The 21,820-nt window shown below is 40.6% G+C and overlaps 1 protein-coding gene and 1 long non-coding RNA gene across 2 annotated transcripts in view; one reads left to right on the top strand and one right to left on the bottom strand.

Annotated features, from left to right (window-relative positions):
• Window positions 1–14,540, top strand: part of ccdc135 (coiled-coil domain containing 135) — a 24,672-nt gene extending 10,132 nt beyond the window's left edge. The window contains exons 6-18 of the mRNA XM_055148843.1: window positions 83–217; window positions 1,402–1,623; window positions 2,315–2,425; window positions 3,092–3,161; window positions 3,546–3,674; window positions 4,551–4,673; window positions 5,761–6,023; window positions 7,044–7,259; window positions 7,366–7,476; window positions 9,290–9,397; window positions 13,580–13,774; window positions 13,990–14,072; window positions 14,439–14,540. Of these exons, the coding sequence (XP_055004818.1) occupies window positions 83–217; window positions 1,402–1,623; window positions 2,315–2,425; window positions 3,092–3,161; window positions 3,546–3,674; window positions 4,551–4,673; window positions 5,761–6,023; window positions 7,044–7,259; window positions 7,366–7,476; window positions 9,290–9,397; window positions 13,580–13,774; window positions 13,990–14,072; window positions 14,439–14,532 (1,860 nt within the window). The 3' untranslated portion in view covers window positions 14,533–14,540. The remainder of the gene's footprint in view (window positions 1–82; window positions 218–1,401; window positions 1,624–2,314; window positions 2,426–3,091; window positions 3,162–3,545; window positions 3,675–4,550; window positions 4,674–5,760; window positions 6,024–7,043; window positions 7,260–7,365; window positions 7,477–9,289; window positions 9,398–13,579; window positions 13,775–13,989; window positions 14,073–14,438) is intronic.
• Window positions 14,541–19,244: 4,704 nt separating this feature from the next.
• Window positions 19,245–20,276, bottom strand: LOC129407609 (uncharacterized). Its single transcript, XR_008631629.1, has 2 exons — window positions 19,917–20,276; window positions 19,245–19,422 (listed from the first exon to the last, which is right to left on the bottom strand). It is a non-coding gene; the product is annotated as an uncharacterized LOC129407609 (long non-coding RNA).
• Window positions 20,277–21,820: the final 1,544 nt, after the last annotated feature.

Genomic DNA, 21,820 nt, shown 5'->3' on the forward strand with positions numbered 1-21,820 from the left:
TGTGAAATCTGACCTTGTGAGCGTGTCGTCCCTGTTCTCGTTTGTTCCTGTGCAGTTCATCTCGCGTGTGTCTGTGCTTCAGGAGACGGAGCAGGAGGCTCAGGACGACAGCAGCACTTACAACAAGAAGAGAGAACGGAAAGTCCACAGCAACTTTCTCCTGAAGCAACAGAAGAAACTGGAGCAGCAGCAGCAGCAGCAGCCGCAGACTCACACTGTAAATATAAACACAGCACCTGTCTGTCACCTGGCACCTGTCAGGATCTCTTCACCTGTCTGTAAACAGTCAGCGTTCAGTTGTTCATAGTAACAGGTTCCTCAGTTAAAGCTTCTCTGTGTAACTTTTCTGTTGGGTTCTGCTGCTCTGGAGAGGTTCTGTGTTTGTCTGCTTGGTTCTTCTATCATTGTTATAATATGACACAGATCTATTTTGTATTTATTCAGTTGCAGATGTTTTTTACTATTTAAAAAAAACATGTGGGGCTTGCCTCTCCACAGACCTGAGCTGTAACCTGGCTCAAATATGGAGCCATGGACCACAAGCACTTAATATGATTAGTTTTTTTTAGTTTAGTTTAGTTTACTTATTTAGTGTGATGGACCATTTCATTGGTGCCGCGTGGTCTTATAAGCTCACGATTTCCTCCCAAAACACTCGTCTAAACACGGAATAAAAAGTGAAGACACAACGACACTTTTGCATCTTCTGTTCAGACCCTCGTCATGTAAACGTAGACTTAAACTCAGCAAAGCTTTGGGGGCAGGAGAGCGACTTGGATATGCAAAAAATGTGCAGAATTGTTCTTTTGGTGTATTCAGTGTAGGCACCAGTCTCAAATACAAAGTAGGAAAAAAACTGAGGCACTCAAAATATATTCAAAGCCTTTAATAGCACACGGCAGATAAAGTTAAAATACCCTTCAGCTTCATCAGCTCAAACTCCAGATGTTTATCACAGTGCAGATTTAAAGTCATAGGTGTAGGTCACATGTTCACAGTGGGCTGGCCCACAGTCCCCTGATGCATGATGGGACATGTAGGCTTAACAAATTTAAATTACAGGCTATACAAGTTCAAATATAAAAATACAAGACATAAATGATACAAGACTTGGTACAAGACTTAAACTTAACCCTCGTCAAGCAACTTCACTCTTATTTTTCAACTTTTTTATGACCCAGTGAAACACTCTCCCTCTTCTCTTCATCTGATATAATAAAAATACTTTTACTTTTCAGTCCAGTTTAAAAATGTAGTGGAGTAGAAAGTTCAGACACCTGCTCTCAAATGTAGTGAAGTCAAAGTATGCACTGTAAAATGTACTTCAGTAAAGTACAGATACCTCAGAACTTTTACTTTTCACTTTTAAGTACTTTACTCCCTGGTTCTCTTCCTCTGCAGGAGCCGCCCCCTCCTCCTGCCCCGGACCCTCTGTGGGGGTTGAGGGTTCACTTCTGGGTGCTGGTGCTGGCGGGCAGTCGCAGCGTGGAGCACGACTTCTTCATTGACCCTCTGAGCGGAAACTCCTTCCCCACGAAGCACCCGGACTTCCTGGGCGTGGAGAGCGTGTGGAACGAGCTCAACGTTTACGTCTACATGGAAGACTGCGCCAACGGGTGCCAGGTACGACGAGCACCCACACGGGGGCGCTCCTCTCACTGTCCAGACTCTACATTTTGGTAAACACATTGATTCTCTGCAGTGACGTCACACTCTGGGTGTTTTAGGTGAATTCAGGAGTAAAAGTTTAAAAGTATGAAGTACATTTAGTTTAAATGTGTTGAATCTGCCACGTGCACTTTGATCACAGAAACAGCTCCTCTGACTTTTTGTTCAAATCTTCATTAAAACTAATGGAGCCTCCTCTTCAGTGACATTTCACTGGAAGAAACAGTGCACTTTTATTTACTTGATTTTACTGTAGAAAAATAACTACATGACATTTATAAACTCGACATGTTTGACCTCGACCTTAAAAAACTGTGTGGAGACAGGTGAGGCGGTGGGTGGGGTAAGTCGGGTTTATTTATGTAGCTCTTTCAAAGACGTGTGTCACAAAGACACTTTTACAAATCATTATTCATTCACTCCACATTCGGTGGTGTAAGATGCTGTTGTAGACACATTTTCTGAGCTCTCAGTCCTCAAATGTGAGACAAAACAGAATTACTCAAACATGAATCAACCAAATACAACTCTGACTGATCAGGCTCCTGAAAATGTGTTTTTCAAATGTTGTATTATTTTGTGAGTTTTCAGTTTTAGTTGATGTTGAAGTGACTCTTCAGACTCTTACTGTTTCTTATTCACACAGGACGTAGTGTGGGACCCGGAGGACCGGACTCACTGGGAGCCTCTGGTCCCTGGCACCACCTCCAGGAAACAGCTGCAGGCGCTGGCCAAGAACAGACTGGACCTGAACGAGGTGAGTGTCCAGACCCAAGAGGTGAGTGTCCAGACCCAAGAGGTGAGTGTCCAGACCCAAGAGGAGGTCAGACTGCCTGTGTAAACTGCAGCACTCGCTCACTGTGTGGTGTCATTTAAAGAGACTGAGTGCAACATTTTAATTTTAAATTCTATAAACATGATCTAACCGTGTCCCCAGATATGAGCCAGGCTATTTTAAATATTTATTTTATTAATAACAACTGTACTGCTGATTTAGTCTCACAGAAACACTGAACATGATGGACAAGTTGTTTATAACTTTATTGAAGTTATTTATTCTCCAATCAGAAGCAGAATGAGCCTCACATGACTCTCTCATGTGGGTTGTCTGTTCAAAGCTGAAATCCAGTGTGTTTAAATCTAAAATGTGTCTCTGATCTGAACGTTTCTCCCTAAACCCCAGAACCTGCACCAACCCTGGGTCAGTGCTAGTGCAGCCTCTGCAGCTCAGGGAGGAGCTCTGGAGATCCTGAGCTTCACATGAAACCTGAACATAAACTGAGAATATTTTTTAGATCAAATTAAAATATTTCTGTTAAAAACTGGGATGAGTATGAGCAGACTGAAGCTGAGGTTTGGTGTCTGTGGTGTTTCTGAGATGTTCTGTTTGTATCTGTGGACTGATGTGGACTTGTGTTTGCAGGAGACAGGTCCTCCGTACAGCTACGACATGCCCCTGTCCTGGTGCTCCATGATCCACATCACTGAGAAAGGTACAAATATTTTTTATATTTTATTTTCAGCAGTGAGGAATGTTTTTTTGTGAAATCCAGACTGATAATTGTTTGAGGTGCCATTTGTGTTCAGGTGTTGAGTCTTTTGTCCAAGTTATTGAAACACAAAATTACATTGAACACATTTTTCTAACAGCTTGGTCTTTGTTTACATCATGGTTGCTAAGGAACAGTTATGAAATAATCTGTATGTAAGTCACATCTGCTGCTGTGTCCAACCAGGAGGAACATGATGAACTTCACTGAGATGTTTTGTCGTGTGTTAAACAGAATCGTGTCTAACCTGACCTTATGCATTCTGAAATAAAACAGATTTATAGTTTAAAAACGTCAGAGAAACATTTTGTCCAAATCCCGTTTCAGACATGGAGCTGCGCTGGCCTCAAGGATTCAAAGTGACTCACTTCAAACAGGCTTCAGTGGAGAACTTCATCCCGTTCTTCTGCCCTGACGGAGTGGTGACCCGCCTCACGCTCTACCAGGACCACGACAGTACGTCTCTCCTCTGTACTACATGTACCACGTGTACTACATGTACCACGTGTACTACATGTACCACGTGTACTACATGTACCACGTGTACTACATGTACCACGTGTACTACATGTACCACATAGATTACATAGTACATAGATTTTTAAAACATGGATTTATTGAGTATAATCTGAACTATACAATTCTAATTACCTACATTTAAAATCATAAGAGTCAGTTCCTGTGTAATGAAAAGTATTTTATTTTTGTTGTATTTTGGTCCAAAAATAAAAGTATCTCCCTCTCAGTGAAGCCGTGATGAACGAACACCATAATAACATTTTTTTTAAAAATAATTTACCTTGTTAAAGCTGCTGTTTGTAATGAGATTGTCCATCCCAGTCTGTTGTATTCTCACACTTCACCACTAGATTCTGTCTTGGTTATTGCTGTCTAATATTGTTCTAGCTTTGACCTGACAGGAGAAGCACAGGTGGTTTCACTGACAGGTGTCACACCTGCCTCATCTGGTAACAAAAAATCAAATAAACATACAGCTGACGGGGTTAAAGGGCCCAGATCCCACTGATCCTGATCTGTCTTCTAATGTAGTTTCCTCATCACAAACACATTTAACAACAACACAAACCTGCACATTGAGGCTGAGTTCTGCTCTCAAACAGAAAACAAACATCACACGGTGGAACAGAGCAATTTGAGACAGACTAATATTAAAGGATGAATCAAACGTGTGTGTACTCCAGGTCTGTTTTTGAGCAGGTAGTGACTTTATAACACGGCTAAAAGATCACGAGAGTCAGTTTAGTGTAGTTTAAGACTTTTGAAGTACACATCTGGAGTAGTATTTGTGTGATTTGTGTTTGTGGCGTTCAGAGCGGCAGGTGCAGACGGTGAGGGAGTGGTTCGAGTACAGAAGCGACCGGCTGAAGGAGAGAGAGACCAGTGGAGGATTCACCACAGAGACGTTCAAACCGGGCCGGGACGACACCCTCATCTGTATGACACACACAAAAACACACACACACACACACAAACACACACACACAATACATGGCACACAGACATGAAAATCCTCGTTACGGTGAAACTAAACACTCTCCCCTTTAGGCCTCCACACTCCATTGTCATTTTGGTCTTTAAATATTCGTATGAACTTGCTGGACAAGATCCTCGATACATTTTTATGTCACTATTTTGTCAAATCAAGAAATGATGATATTACTATATTTTTCAGATAATAAGTCACACTTTTTGGGGGAAATGGATTTGATAAAATGAGAGATCAGGAGCAGACATTTCCTGTGTAAAGTCAAGTTGTAGTAAAAACAATAGAACAGAGAACAACAGACTGTTAACGTCACATATGAACAGTTCTTCAGATAAACTATAACATAAACAACAGAACAGAACAAGTTTAACCAAACTCTCCATCTCACTCCAAATCACTAAATCCATTCAATTCTTCATCCTCGGTGTCACTTCTGAACAACTCGACCTCCGGAGGTAAACAGAGCGACGCAAACTCTTCTGTGTCGCTGTCGTCAGACTCGACATCAGTTCCAGTTAGAATTATTCAGGTCTTTCTGAATCCCGACAGGATGGTTTCGGTGTCACTGAAGTCCAGGCTTTGTCCATCCATCCAGTGACTTCAGGAAAGTTTCATGGTGCATCCTCCCGGGTTTCTGCAGTAGAGCCAAGTGACAGTGGTACAGGAGGAACAGGAGCAGCAGATACTCACACACAAGACTAGAACCTCTCCACACTTCACTCAAACATTTTAATATAGACGTCACACCGGAGAATAAGTCACAGGAAACACACAAACCAGGAACAAAAGTGACACTGTCTGAAAAATACAGTAATAACAGACCAACCTGGGGCCTGCTAATATAACTGCGGCCTTGCTGAGCTTCATTTGGCTGCAACTGAATGCTCTGGGTGACGTCACACTCCCTTAGTCCACTTTTATTATACTGTCTGATTTGACCTTCACTGTCTCTGGGTTAAACTCGTCTTGGTTTGGCCCAACCAGCAAAAACAGTCAACTAAAGTAGCAGGGCATTTCAAATTTTTCATGTTTCAGTCCACAGGTTCAACACTCGGGTCCCGGAGGCCTGCCCCGACCCCTCTGACCCCGCCGTGACCCCAGAGCGGGAGATGCGTTTCGTGTCGTTCCGGCCGGACGGGCTGGTGCGCCGACTGGAGCGAGGCGACCACATGATCGAGACCTTCGAGAAGCGCCGGGACTTCCTGTTCCAACGAGACACGCAGTTCAGGCGCCCCGCAGACGCCAAAACCAGCAAAGAGGACGGCGAGGACAACACCGAGGGCTCATGGAACATTCTGGTAATACACACTTGGGACGCTAACTGTAGGCACTACTCTGATAGAAGTTCTGTTACTCAAGTGAGACTTAATCTGATCGTTATTTGAACACAATCTGACCAGAAAGAGCTCGTTTAGCTAACAGCAACAGGTGAGTTAGAACTACAACAGGTGAGTTAGAACTACAACAGGTGAGTTAGAACTACAACAGGTGAGTTAGAACTAGCAGAACAGGTGAGTTAGAACTACAACAGGTGAGTTAGAACAGGTGAGTTAGACAAGCAGGTGAGTTAGAACTACAACAGGTAAGTTAGAACTACAAACAGGTGAGTTAGAGCTTCAACAGGTGAGTTAGAGCTTCAACAGGTGAGTTAGAACTACAAACAGGTGAGAGTAGTAGAGTGTGAGTTAGAACTACAACAGGTGAGTTAGAACTACAACAGGTGAGTTAGAACTACAACAGGTGAGTTAGAACTACAACAGGTGAGTTAGAACTACAAACAGGTGAGTTAGAACTACAACAGGTCAACAGGTGAGTTAGCAACAGGTGAGTTAGAACTACAACAGGTGAGTTAGAACTACAACAGGTGAGTTAGAACTACAAACAGGTGAGTTAGAACTACAAACAGGTGAGTTAGAACTACAAACAGGTGAGTTAGACAGGTGAGTTTCAACAGGTGAGTTTAGAACTACAACAGGTGAGTTAGAAACTACAACAGGTGAGTGAGTTAGAACTACAACAGGTGAGTTTAGAACTACAACAGAGCTTCAACAGAGTTAGAGTGAGTTAGAAAACTACAACAGGTGAGTTAGAACTACAACAGGTGAGTTAGAACTACAACAGTTAGAACTCAGGTGAGTTAGAACTACAACAACTACAACAGGTGAGTTAGAGCTTACAACAGGTGAGTTAGAACTACAACAGGTGAGTTAGAACTACAACAGGTGAGTTAGAACTACAACAGGTGAGTTAGAACTACAACAGGTGAGTTAGAACTACAACTACCTAAACCGGACCGTGATCTTGAGCTGTGTCCGCAGGAGGTGGTGGAGCAGTTCCACAGAGACCCGTCCAAAGCTGCAGGTGAGGACATAGCAAAGCGAGAGTTCCTATTGGCTGAGAGGCGCATAGAGGTGACCTATCACCTGGAGGACAACCTCTTCATCCCGTCCAAGAGGAGCTTCAAGAAACCCACCGAGTCCACCAAGAAGCAGAAGGCTGGAGACTTCACCATGGACATGGTCTCCACATTTCAGGTGCTCTCCTCAAACCCGCCTTGGTTCTGAGTTGTAATATTTGTCAGAAAAGGTGTTTTAAACTAAACTAAACCTGTCGTGTGGACCTGTGCTCCTCGTGTTCCAGGTGGATGGTCAGGGAGAGACGCTCAAACTGCCCCAGCTCCAGCAGCTCCTCCACAGCCTCATGGAGCACGAGCAGAAGACCATCAGACAGATCAAGAACTCGATGAGCTCGGTACAGACGACACTTCTACACAAACCCAACGTGCAAACTTAGGCTACGTTCACACTGCACCTGAAGTGACCCAAATCCAACTTTTTGGCCTCTATGTTCCTGTATCTGATCTTTTACCAACAGTCTGAAGGACACAGATCCGATTTTTTCAAATGTGACCCAGGACACTTGGATATGTGCTCCTGAAACTGATACATATCTGATCTTTTGACATGTGACTTCAGTGTGAACGGTCAGGTCACCATTCATCCACCTACACGTTATCAACAAGACACAAACGTCACTATTCTGCGCTGAAGTAGGAGAAAATTGTTAATGAACTCCGTGTGACTGAAGTGAAGCACATCTCCACTCACCACAAAACACCACGACCAAAAACCTCGTCCTTCTCCTTCTCAATCTCCTCCTTAAAACAAGTAAGTTGTTCATGTTCTGGCTCCGGTACGAGAGGAACTTTAAAATCTCCAGGTGCTCGATGCTGCGTCCATGTTTGGACAACTTGTGTAAACACAGAGACGCTCGCTGCGGTTGACGTCGTCGTGTCTCCAGTGTCACATGTGGGACACTTTTGGGCCGTTTAATGTTCACACTGGAGTCACATACAAGTCACATTTAACTGGAAATGTGAACGACCTCGAAAAAACATCGGATTTCACAAAAAAATATCCGAATTGAGCATTAAACCTGCAGTCTGAACGTAGCCAGAGAGATTTTATTCAAAACAACAACTAATACTAATAAGGGTTTTAATAAGCCTGACTGAAGCGCCTAAAGACAGTGACAGGTGCAGAGGAGAAACGCAGACGCAGGAAAAAACCCTCCCCAAAAAGACTCGAAGCACGGCATCCTCAGGTCACTCAGATCTGTTTAAAATGGTCCACAACAGTGAAGTTCAGTTCCCATAAATTTCTCACATGTACCTTATAGGGATGGGCATGATTAGTTGATTAATCGATAATTGATTAATTGCTGTGTGTAGTGTGACCAAACAGGTGTGTACATGTGTCTCTGCACAAATGTGGATTTAACCAGGATTTGTACAAGAAATTCCACACTTTCCGTTGCGTTGGGACAAGTGTGAGTCCATGTGCACAGTGTATAAAGCAGCACATATGTTTCTGTGTCCAGTGGGAAAAAGTTTTTCCAGGTGAGAGTCGCTCAATGTGGATGACGAGGCCCCGCCCCCCTCCCCCCGTACGCTGTCCTGGTTTTGACAAACACAAATCTGGTCACACTAACCTGTGTTCACCTGAGTCATGTCTTTTAATCCAACACAAGTTGAACCACATCAGCGACACAAGAGCTGGAGTTTTATCTTCACTTAGTTTATGTAAATTAGTGATGTGGTTTTAAGTTTTGTTTCTGTGAGATTTGAACAAAACTGAATTAAACACATTATAATGTCAAACAGCTGATGTGGATCTAGAGTCGTTATGTTTATATGTCGTAAAGTTGAATTTATTTATACAGATTAGTGCAGATAGTAATAATAATGATGATCATTTTAATATAAAAACGTTCATGATTAATCGATAATCGTTAATTCTTCTGACGATTGATTAAGAAAATTTCATCGAATGCCCGTCCCTTGTACCTTATGACTTTCTAAAGATCAGAAATGTTTTCAATATTGAATCAATGCCAATATTTAGGAAAAACAACCAATACTATGAGATGTGCAGACTGTCCATCCTCATGCTCATGTGGCAGTTCCGTCACACAGTCGTTCAGGTCCAGCGTCTGTTTGATTGTTTCTTTCCACATGACTTGTCCGTGGAGTCACACTGACCCTGTCCTCCTCCTGTGTCGGCAGGTGCAGTCCCTGGTGCAGAGCAGAGCTGTGGAGGAGAAGGAGGTGCAGCTGGAGACACGTCCCTGGACCACGTCTGGAACCAGCCTGGCCCGGAAACGCAGGGAGAGGGTACACACAAATACACACATGAATACACACAAATAAACACACAAATAAACACACAACACACACATGAATACACACAAACACACAAATACACACATGAATACACACAAACACACAAATACACACACAAAACACACACATGAATACACACATACACACACAAACACACACATGAATACACACAAACACACAAATACACACACACACACACACACACAACATACACACAACACACACATGAATACACACAAACAACACACAAATACACACACAAAACACACACATGAATACACACAATACACACAAACACACACATGAATACACACAACACACACACAAATACACACACACAAACACACACATGAATACACACATACACACAAACACACACAATGAATACACACATACACACAAATACACACACCAAACAACACATGAATACACACAATACACACACAAACACACACATGAATACACACAAACACACAAAAACACACACAAACACACACATGAATACACACATACACACAAACACACACATGAATACACACAAACACACAAATACACACACAAACACACACATGAATACACACAAACACACAAATACACACATGAATACACACAAACACACAAACACACACAAACACACACATGAATACACACAATACACACAAACACACACATGAATACACACAAACACACACAAATACACACACAAACACACAACACATGAATACACACAACACACACACACACATGAAACACACAATACACACAAACACACACATGAATACACACAAACACACAAATACACACACAAACACACACATGAATACACACACAAACACAAACACACACAAATAAACACATGAATACACACAAACACACACACAAATAAACACATGAATACACACAAACACACAAATAAACACATGAATACACACAAACACACAAATAAACACACAAACACACACAAATAAACACATGAATACACAAACACACAAATACACACATGAATACACACACAAACACACACAAATACACACACAAACACACACATGAATACACACAAACACACAAATACACACACAAACACACACACACACACACAAATACACACATGAATACACACAAACACACAAATACACACACAAACACACACATGAATACACACAAACACACAAATACACACACACAACACACACAAATACACACATGAATACACACAAATACACACACAAACACACACATGAATACACACAAACACACAAATACACACATGAATACACACAAACACACAAATAAACACACAAACACACACATGAATACACACAAACACACAAATAAACACATGAATACACACAAACACACAAATAAACACATGAATACACACAACACACAAATAAACACATGAAACACAATACACACAAACACAAAACACACACAAACACACAAATACACACACAAACACACACATGAATACACACAACACACAAATAAACACACAACACAATACACATAAACACAAACACACAAATAAACACACAAACACACAAATAAACACATGAATACACACACACACACACAATAAACACATGAATACACACACACACAAACACAAATAAACACATGCAACACACAAAACACACACAACACACACAAAACACACAAACACAAATAACACATGAATACACACACACACACACAAATACACACGAATACACACAAACACACACACACACAAATCACACAAAACACACACAAATAACACAAACACACACACAAACACACACACACATGAAACACAAACACACACACAAATACACACACACAACACACAAACACACACAATAAACACACACACGAATACACACACACACACACAAATAAACACATGAATACACACAACACAACACACACACACAATACACACAAAACACACACACAACACACACACAAACACACACACACACACACACAAATACACACAAACAATACACACACAAAACACACACACACACAAAACACACACACACAATACACACAACACACACACACAAACACATGAATACACACAAACACACACACACACAACACACACACACAAATAACACACAATACACACAAACACACACACACACACACACAAACACACACACAATACACACAAACACACACACACACACAAACACAACACACACAACACACACACACACACAACACACAAATACACACAAAACACACAACACACAATACACACACACACACACACAAACACACAACACACACACACACAAACACACACAATACACACAAATACACACACAACACACACACAACACACACACACACACACACACACACACAAACACACAAATACACACAAACACACACGAACACACACACAAACACACACACAACACACACACACACACAAATACACACAAATACACACAAACACACACACAAACACACACAAATCACACACAAATACACACAAACACAAACACACATGAATACACACAAACACACACACAAACACACAAATACAAACACACACACAAATACACACAAACACACAAATACACACGAATATCTGAGCAAGAACACAAAATACATGTTTTTTTCATTTTGTTTTTTAAAGGTTTTATATTTTGCAAACTTCACTGTCATCCATTGGTATTTTGTGTTTGTGTTTGTGTGTACAGTCGTCTCTCGCTATAAGGTGGTTCACTTTTCGTGGTCTCGCTGTTTCGCTGATTTTTTTGTGTGCAATTTTGCATGCTTTTTTTTTACAGTGTATGAACGTGCAGTGTGTCCCTCCCCCTGCGTCCTGATTGGCTAAGAGACTGTAGATCACTGTCAATCAATCTCCTCCGTGCCGTGTCTCCTGTACAGTACAGAATGTGTTCAGTTTGACAAATGTACATAATTGTTGGATCTGTATCAGTGTGATTCTGAAGTGTTGTATGTTTGAGAGTTTTCTCTCCGACAAAACCCACAATGTCGACGAAACGTTCTGCACTGACAAAGTCTCCTGCGCTCGCTCCCAAAAGACAGAGGAAGATTTAACCATCACACAAAAAGTTGGACTTGTGGACACACTGAAGGAAGAGAGACGTTACATGGCTGAAGCAGAGTCCTGCACTGGGTCGGGTCCCCGCGGGCAATTAGTTGCTGAAACGGGCGAGTTTTAATGTTCTGGAATTTTCCGGGCGGGTGGGTATGCAGGCGGGTAGTGATGTATTACACGGTGCAGGACTCTGCGCTGTAGGACTCCATTATAGAATAAATGAATCTTCGGTTTGTTACATAAAGGAGGAAAATAACAAAAGGACGACAGCAGCAATAAGTTTTAACCCTCTCAGGCTCAAATTAATTTTTAGTATCGGGAAAAATCTGATATTTGGGGAAAATTATAATATGGGGTAGTAATATACAATTCTGACTTTTTTATCCTTTGTAAACAAAAAAAGTATTTTGCACTTCTGGCAGACCATTTGCATGTAGCTATTCTTGCACAGTCTGCATCGTCCACGTTTATCAGCATGGATGGGAAAAAAGGCTCCTGAGTAAAAAAAGCTCATAAAATATGGATGTGGAGTAAGTAGGTACTTGGAATTTAGCTATTGCAAATCTGCAACACCTGCCTGGAGAGGGTTAAGAAGGATGTAAAAAGTGTTGTAAGTGTCCTGTGTGAGAAAAGTGTATAAAGTTTGTGGTGAGGGGTTTTACACACTTAAAACAGATAGAATAATTGTAAAATATAAAGTTGACTACTTCACGGATTTCACCTGTCACGGGTTATTTTTAGAACGTAACCCCGTGATAAACGAGGGACCACTGTATATATTGTCTTGTTGTATGTGTTGTTGTGGAACTGTGTGTAACTGTATGTTGTGTGTTCTTGGTCCGTCTTGAAATCGAGACGTCGCGTCTCAAGATGCTTTCCATGGATAAACTGTGGTTGAGGTTGTGGTTGAGGTTGAGGTTGAGGTTGTGGTTGAGGTTGTGGTTGAGGTTGGTTGAGGTTGAGGTTGAGGTTGTGTTGAGGTTGAGGTTGTGGTTGAGGTTGTGGTTGAGGTTGAGGTTGTGGTTGAGGTTGTGGTTGAGGTTGTGGTTGAGGTTGAGGTTGTGGTTGAGGTTGTGGTTGAGGTTGTGGTTGTGTTGTGACTGTGGGTGCAGGCGGTGCTGCTGGGGGAGGAGCTGCGCTGGTTGGAGCAGCAGCAGAAGGACCTGTTGGCTCCGGCGCTGATGCGTCTAAACGGAAACATGGAGCTGAGACCGGACCAGGTCCAGACCCTGTACCAGGACTGTCTCCAGGACTTTAGGAACCGCATGGTCCAACGCGCCACGCTCATCCAGGAGCGCATCGACCAGGTAATATAAATCTGTGGAGCCGATCACAAACAAATAATGAGAAGGTGAGACATTTGTGGATCAGAAGTTTGGAGATTTCTTTAAAAACAGTGAATCTTCCGTAGAGTTCTACAGGCCCCTGAGATCATCACGGTCTACCGCATAAACTCTTCACTGTGACAGGCCCAGTGTTTGTGCTCAGAGTTATTCAGAGTTTTCCTGTGTGTGTTTTTAAGGAGAGCAGAGATCTTCAGGAGCAGCAGCCGGACGACCTCACCAAGCCCAGACAGATCCACATCGCCCGGAAACGCCTCGAAATGTAAGAACACACTGAAAACACTTCGGTTAACGTTTCAAACAACACTGAAAACACTTTAACTGCACCATACCAGATTTGTGCTGTTTTAAACAAAACCAGGTCCAAAGTTATTCCAAGAAATACATGGACGTGTGCACAGTGGATTTATTAGCCTCATCTCCATTGGCACGACAGTTACATTTAGACTTAATTCATAATGAACAAATCGTTTTTTAAGAATGATTGTTTAGTGTGAGGAGTTAGGATTATTATATTACATAGGGCTTTTATAAAATCTGTGTGTGTGTTGTGTGTGTGTGTTGTGTGTGTGTTTGTGTGTGTGTTTGTTTGTGTGTGTGTGTTGTGCATGTGTGTGTGTGTGTGCAGGCTTAAGGAGTGCGGTCCCCAGAAGTACAAGGACCTGGAGCAGAAACTGAGAGGAGACCCACGCATCGGCCCCCACCTGAACCCCCCCACCTGAACCCCCCCACCTGAACCCCCCACCTGAACCCCCACCTGAACCCCCCCACCTGAACCCCCCCACCTGAACCCCCACCTGAACCCCCCCACCTGAACTCCCCCCCCCCCCCACCTGAACCCCCCCACCTGAACTGTATCTTCTAAACTGTTTGGTAATAACATGTGTTCTATGTTATGTTCCAGGAATTATTAAAAAATTATAATATAAGATGATTTTATGCACATCTGTGATTTCAACTTAACTCATTTAACTTGTGTGTAAATCACTGATTCTCTTCAAACAACTTATTACAGGTTAATCTGATTTTGTAATTTTATGTTCTGTTATAGTTAAATTAAGTTAAGAAGTTAATAAAGTGAAAATGTTTAAATAAATCATGTTGTAAAATATGTGACACATGCCCTGGATGATTATGAAAACATCACAAACTGTTGGAAGAGAATCTGTGATTTACATCAAAATTTACATGAGTCATAAAACATGTAGTCCTGGTTTAGTATTGGATTAGTCCTGGTTTAGACCTGGTTTAGTCCTGGTTTAGTCCTGGTTTAGTATTGGATTAGTCCTGGTTTAGACCTGGTTTAGTCCTGGTTCAGACCTGGTTCAGTCCTGGTTCAGACCTGGTTCAGACCTGGTTTAGTCCTGGTTTAGACCTGGTTTAGACCTGGTATAGTCCTGGTTTAGTTCTGGTTCAGTCCGTATGCGAGATAAAATCTGGCATCGCAGTCACGGAAACGGGAAATCTGCTTTTTACTACGGAGCTCGCCCGATGACATCCCGATCACGTACGCGAAAAAAGATATTAAATCGTGGCCTCAAAATACTATTTCGTTCCCACAATATATAATTCATTCCCACACTTTAGCTAAATCGTTCGCACGTTTTAGATATATCGTTTGCACGTTTTAGATATATCGTTCGCACGTTTTGATTAAATCGTTCCCACACTTTAGCTAAATCGTTCGCACGATATATCGTTTGCACGTTTTAGATATATCGTTCGCACGTTTTGATTAAATCGTTCCCACACTTTAGCTAAATCGTTCGCACGTTTTAGATATATCGTTTGCACGTTTTAGATATATCGTTCGCACGTTTTGATTAAATCGTTCCCACACTTTAGCTAAATCGTTCGCACGTTTTAGATATATCGTTCGCACGTTTTGATTAAATCGTTCCCACATTTTAGCTAAATCGTTCCCACGAATTAAGAAAATGCCGCCAATTAAACAAACAGGGCGTGGTGTTCGGTTGATTTGGCAAGTCCTTCTTGCATGGCTAGCTGGACCTCGGACTTCAGCAGACACAAATAAAGGTAAGATATATCATTATTTATATGTCTCCCCCCCCTATATTTTATATAGGCTTGTATAAAATCCAGGATCGTGTAGTAGCGTGGCATAGTGTGCATGCTATAGCTAAATAAAAAAACAAAACAAAATGCTAGCTTAAATACTAGTGAGCTAATGCTTCTTGCTTATAGTGGAAATGTTATGGAGTAAAGTGACAGTAAAATTGTCCTAATTGTTTACCGTCTGTTCATGTAGCAATAGATGCTCAACTGCTGCTTTTTTGAGGGAGCGTAACACAGAGGAGGGAGTCATCCAGACACTGAAGGATGAAAATGTAAGTTTCTCTGTTTTTCCACCTCAGAACATTGATCTCGTAACATCTATAGCCTACAATACAAGTGCCAAACACACATCCATGTAGAATGTAAGATACCGATTTGGATGAAATGCTTATAGACCTGTATAGACCCAGTGTTAGCCCCAATTTCGTCTTAGCGTTAGCCATCTATCACCACAAACTATGAAATACCAGGACTGTTTTGAAGACTTACAACCACTCAACTACACGTGAGTAACACCAGAGCCTGATAGAAATCACTGCCACATGTAGAATTGTTTTTGCATTGTTCATTGACGTAGCGATTAGCATCGAAATGAAGTTATATGCTAACGACCACGTAATAAACATTTCGTAAATCTAACGCTATGCTGGACAATAATACGCTAAAAAATAAAGTACTACTACTAGCGAGTGACTGGGGGTCATTGCGCGTAGAGAAACCCTATAAATCCTAGGCTCTAATAGGTGAGAGGGCGGCGGAGCCCCACTACTAGATGTAATTTGACAGGCTAGTGAGTAAAAGTCCGTTTATACAGGATGGCGGAGTCCTCCCGGGTTAAATTCCGTAGATAATGAAGGATGCCGGAGTCCCCCGGGTTAAATTCCGTAGATAATGTGAAGGATGCCGGAGTCCTCCCAGGGTTAAATTCCTGCCGGAGTCCTCCAGGGTTAAATTCCGTTGGCGCCGAGAAAATAAGAAAATCAATAAAAATTTAAAAATTGAAAATAATAAAAACTGAGTGTGACTGGTTGTGTGAATGGAAGATAATAACCACTAGGTTGTTGTCCTCATACCAATCGATTGAGAAAGGAAATAGTGAGTCTTTGTGGATGTAAAGACAAGATTTCTCCACCTTGACGGGTTGAAGTGAGAAATACCACAAAGATAAGTTAATCACTATCTCAATCAAGAAAAGTTAAACCAGTTCTTAGAGACCTCCCCAGGAGTGATAGGACTGGTCCAAATTCTTTTAATATGGGTAACAAACATTCTACAGGGAGACCTAGAGATAGGCTAAAATGCAAGGATTATAAAGTTCTTGAAAATAATGACAAGAGTAACGTTAAATATTTGGATAAATGGATAACAAAATACAATTTTGAGGGGCGACTTAATGTGTCAGACCTTGAGGCACTGCGCGCACAAATTAAAGAAAGAACCAAAAATAATGAAAGGAAAATGCGTAAAAACGGCATTAGAGAGTTAGACAATTGGTTAGACACAGCCAGACTTAAAGAGAGACGTCTGAAAAGAAAGCAGGAAAATAAAGAAATTCTATCGAAAGCCGACACAATGCTTTTCCAAAACAAAGAAGATTATGAGACAGTTGTTGTTATCAGACGCCCACTACAACCACCTGCACAACAAGTCCCACAAGACATGGTTACACATGTGAAGGACAGTGCTGCAGCACACGCTGCATTCCTTCCTCCGCCTTATGCTACGGGGGGGGGGGGGGGGGCTCGAAACTCCAGACAAAACATACCCTGACCTAGAACCGCTTATGTCTACGCAGGCAGGGGTCTCCACTCGCAGACCAGAGTGAGATTATATTTGTATACAGAACTTGGACAGCTGAGGATGTAAAGAAGGCCGTAGAAGGCATTACACCTTACAAAGACGATGTAAATCAGTTCTGTATTGAAATGGAGGCTCTCAGAGACTCCTATAAATTAAATGGTCTTGAGACGCAGCAGGCCTGGATGGCTGCGCTGGGCTCCAATTGGAGCCATGTCAGAGGTGACTGGGATCCCTCAGGAACTGATGGTAAATCTCTAAAACATGATGCTCAGGACTTGACTGTCAGAATACAAGCCCTGGCAGAGAGAACTAAAACTAGATACAAGAAACTGGCTAATTATAGTGAAATTTCCAGAACCAAACAAAAAGAAGATGAAAAACTTGAGGACTTCAAAATTAGAATGACCAAAGTGTTTAAAACACACAGTGGATTAGAAGAAAGTGATGATACGCAGGGTCCGTATCAACAACAGCTCAAAAACGCCTTACATGCAGGAGGAAAAACTATAGCAGAAAGCAGAAAAACTGTGATTTTGTCTGCTCCGAAGACTATTACTGAAAAACAACTTGTATCATTTTTAGGTCTTACAAAATTATTGCAGACAGTGGATTCCAAACTACGCTGAAATTATTGACCCACTGCATAAATTAATTTATGATGAGCAAATAACCATGACAACTCCTTTAAAATGGACAGCAAAGGCCCTCCTAGCAAAGCCACTTCAAGACTTGATTTTTCCTGAACCTAGGGAAATAAATCACAAAGTAACTTGAACAGAAGAGGCAAATTTGGCATTCAAAAAAAAAAAAAAAAAAATAAAAAGTGAACTAATGAAGTCAACTGTATTGGCATTACAAGATTACACTAAACATGAGTGATACTGTGTCTTTTTCTAAATTTGGTGCAGACCAAAATACTAAGGCAGCGCAGCGAGTGATAAAAGACAATACTAATATCGTTATATTACCCAAAAATAAAGATGTTAACATACAAACGGGTAATGTACTGTCATCACAAAATAAAAACAATAAAGTTGGCAAAAGAGTGCAGGCATAATGGGAATCTGTGCCAAACGTCAAGGTTAGAGATACGTCGCTGCTAGGAGACGGGGCATCAGTGGTGTGAGTCACAGAAGAATCCTAACATGCTGCTACCCACATACACTGTTTACTCCTGCCAAAAGTTTTGTCAACACACCAAGGGGTCAGCAGTGGACCTCTACCCAACATAGGCCTAAGGTAGAGGGACAGATTTACCCGATTGCTTCAGCTGAAAAAAAAAAAAAAGATTATTGCATGTTAAAAATATCTGTAAGAGAAGTTTTGACTATGCTTTATGTAACGTTAGTTTCGAGGCCAGGCTAAGGGTGTTAAAATAGGAAACATAAAAAGTTCATTAAAGGAGCACAGGTTATAATAACAACCAGCAGTCAAAAAGGTTGATTATTATAAATGTATTAAAAGTAAAATGAGAGACAAAGATAAATTATGAGATTATAAAGCACAAAAGTTAAAGTAACAAATAAATAAATGAATTAGAGTCTATGAACAAAAGTAGTTAATTTTCAGTTGTTTTATTATAAACTACAGTTTGAAGACAGTTTGTACAAATCCCAGGTCCAATAAAACAAAACAAATAGTCTGTCCCACCGCACAGACTCTTAGCTCATTATCTGGAAGTTTGTTGAGTTGAGGTTGTTTTTCAAATCACAGAATCAGTCCGTGGGAAATCTGACCTAGGAAGCCAGAAACACAAATAAGTATATCGTTCAAAATAATTACCTTAGTTATTTTAACATGAACATTATGAACGAATTAAATCAAGAGTATGTGTAACATATGTAGGAACGATACAGAGTTATGGCACTAAAACATAAACCAGGTATAATGTATATAATTAATTGTTGATAATTAATTATTCATCCTAGTACTGATCCAAAGTTCAGTTGAATTAAGTAAATTATGTGTAAATAAATCATTTGACAGATAAATGCATTTAGTTTGTATTCATCAAAATGTCAATTCCAAATACTGGTCAAAAATATCCAGGCAGAGATCACAGTTAGACCGAGTTTATAAATTAAAATGTTGTGTAACAAACATACTATAAAGAAGTTAAAAGGTAGTTAAAGGAGTAATTGAAGATTTTGTTCGAATAAAACAGACTAGCGACACTTTACACCGTTGAAATTTAATATAAGAGTTATTCACATAATGGCAAAAGACTCACCTTAACAGGACAGTTGAAATACGCCGTTATTTAGAAATTCCAGAGCTTTGTTGAGAGTTTTTACAGACAAAACACATCAGCCGCAGCTGAGAGTGAGGGGAAGAAAAGCGCGTGTACCTAAAGGAAGGGGAAAGTGCGGCAGCCGAACAGGAAGTAGACTGCCAAAATAAAGTCGCCAAAATAAAAGTCCGCTGAAATGAAAAGTGTATTTGATACGGGTCACGTTTAATCGCCGTTATTTCGGTCCCTTCTGATTTTAGATAAAACACTAAACTATTGCTAAAATGTTAAAGGTGCCGTATTTTTGATTCGTTTGAAAATGTTCTGTTTAAAATGTAATTAAGCATGTTGGCTTGTTTTATTCAGATGATAGAGTCCAAATCCAAAGGAATACGTTCCAGAATAAGCTCCAAGCGAGACTGAAGTCGTCTCAAAACTTGGTTCAGGAGATCCTGGTAGACATAAAACAACCACTTATTTAAACATTTGTAGCTTTTTACATTGGGCATAATGAAGGTAAATATGTAATCATGTGTTTCAGACAAACAATTCCTTCCAGATTTGAAGGACTTTGTGAGGACCTTTCTCCATTGAAAAGATATAATATTTTAATTTAAATAGCTTTATTTCTATAACCATGAAGGATGGTTGCCATATCTTGAAACCCATGAATAATTAAGTACACTGTAATCTGTTGATGCATAAACAAAACAAGAAATTCTCTGTCTTTGCTGCTGAAATCGAACGCCGTCTCACAACAAATGAATGGTGAAGCAAATCCCTGTTATCTTGACTTGAGGCTTGAATTGCTGCACTTGACTGTCTTTCAGACGAAGTCAGCAAATGTAATAAACGCCTTGCTGACTGCACTATTTCAGCCTGACTATCCTGTAAAATTACCAAATATATTTATTAGCCTACTATAAGTGACATAGAACACTGTATTTTCTTTCTATTTCACTACATAAAATGCAATCAAATCGTTGAAGGGCGCTGCCATGTTTGTTGACAGTATTTCATATTAGCCGTAGCGGCTATCGCCCCCTAGTGGTTGTTTTCCTTACAACAGGTTGACTTGCGCGGGCCATGTGGTCTATGGTGAGCGCGCATGACAGTGCATTAACTAGCGCTATTAATGTTGTTTCTATCAAATCGCCAATAATGCGAGTACAAGCATTTACATTAATGTTGTCAAGCAATTGTTATTTGTAAGATTTTATAAGTATTAGCTTCGAAAAAGGTTAGAAAATATGAACATAATTACCGAAGAGCGGCCACCGGCTGCCATTTCCGTCCGTGGACTTGTGGTTGTTCCCGTGACTACTATACCGTTGCGTGATTGGCTAGAAGTTAGATCGACTCTGCAAGAGCGATTGCAAATGCCTCAGTATCCCGGATGTTGGCTGGGTCATTTTTCTTCATCGTATTTTACAATGCGAATTTAGACAGATGTATTTGAGGGTTTGAAAAAAAATACATCCAATATTTTATAGATGATTTTGAATTTTAAAAAAATTGAATTTTTAAACACATTGAAAACTATACACTGAAATTTCAGTGCTTCAAATTCAGAAGAAAAAAAAAATCAGATGCTCTTTTTCAGAGTAAAATAATTCACAAAGACAAATTCAGAGCCGTTTAAAATTCAAATTCTGATGGAACAACTTATCTTCCATAGACAAAGTGTGTCAGATGAGTCCAGTATATTGGATTATTATTATTATTAGTTGTTGTAGTAGTAGTAGTAGTAGTAGTAAATAATAATATCATTATTATTACAATATACTGGACTGATCTGAAGCACAAGGGTTAATGGGACACACAGATTTGTTCTTGACTATTTTACTTTTTATAAGTGTCACTTGATCACTTGTCCTTTTTATTTGATCTTGTCTGGCAGTCTG

The sequence above is a fragment of the Boleophthalmus pectinirostris genome, unplaced genomic scaffold (genome assembly GCF_026225935.1).
Source record: "Boleophthalmus pectinirostris isolate CB_2022bp ecotype Guang Dong unplaced genomic scaffold, ASM2622593v1 HiC_scaffold_1, whole genome shotgun sequence".
NCBI lineage: Eukaryota > Metazoa > Chordata > Actinopteri > Gobiiformes > Gobiidae > Boleophthalmus > Boleophthalmus pectinirostris.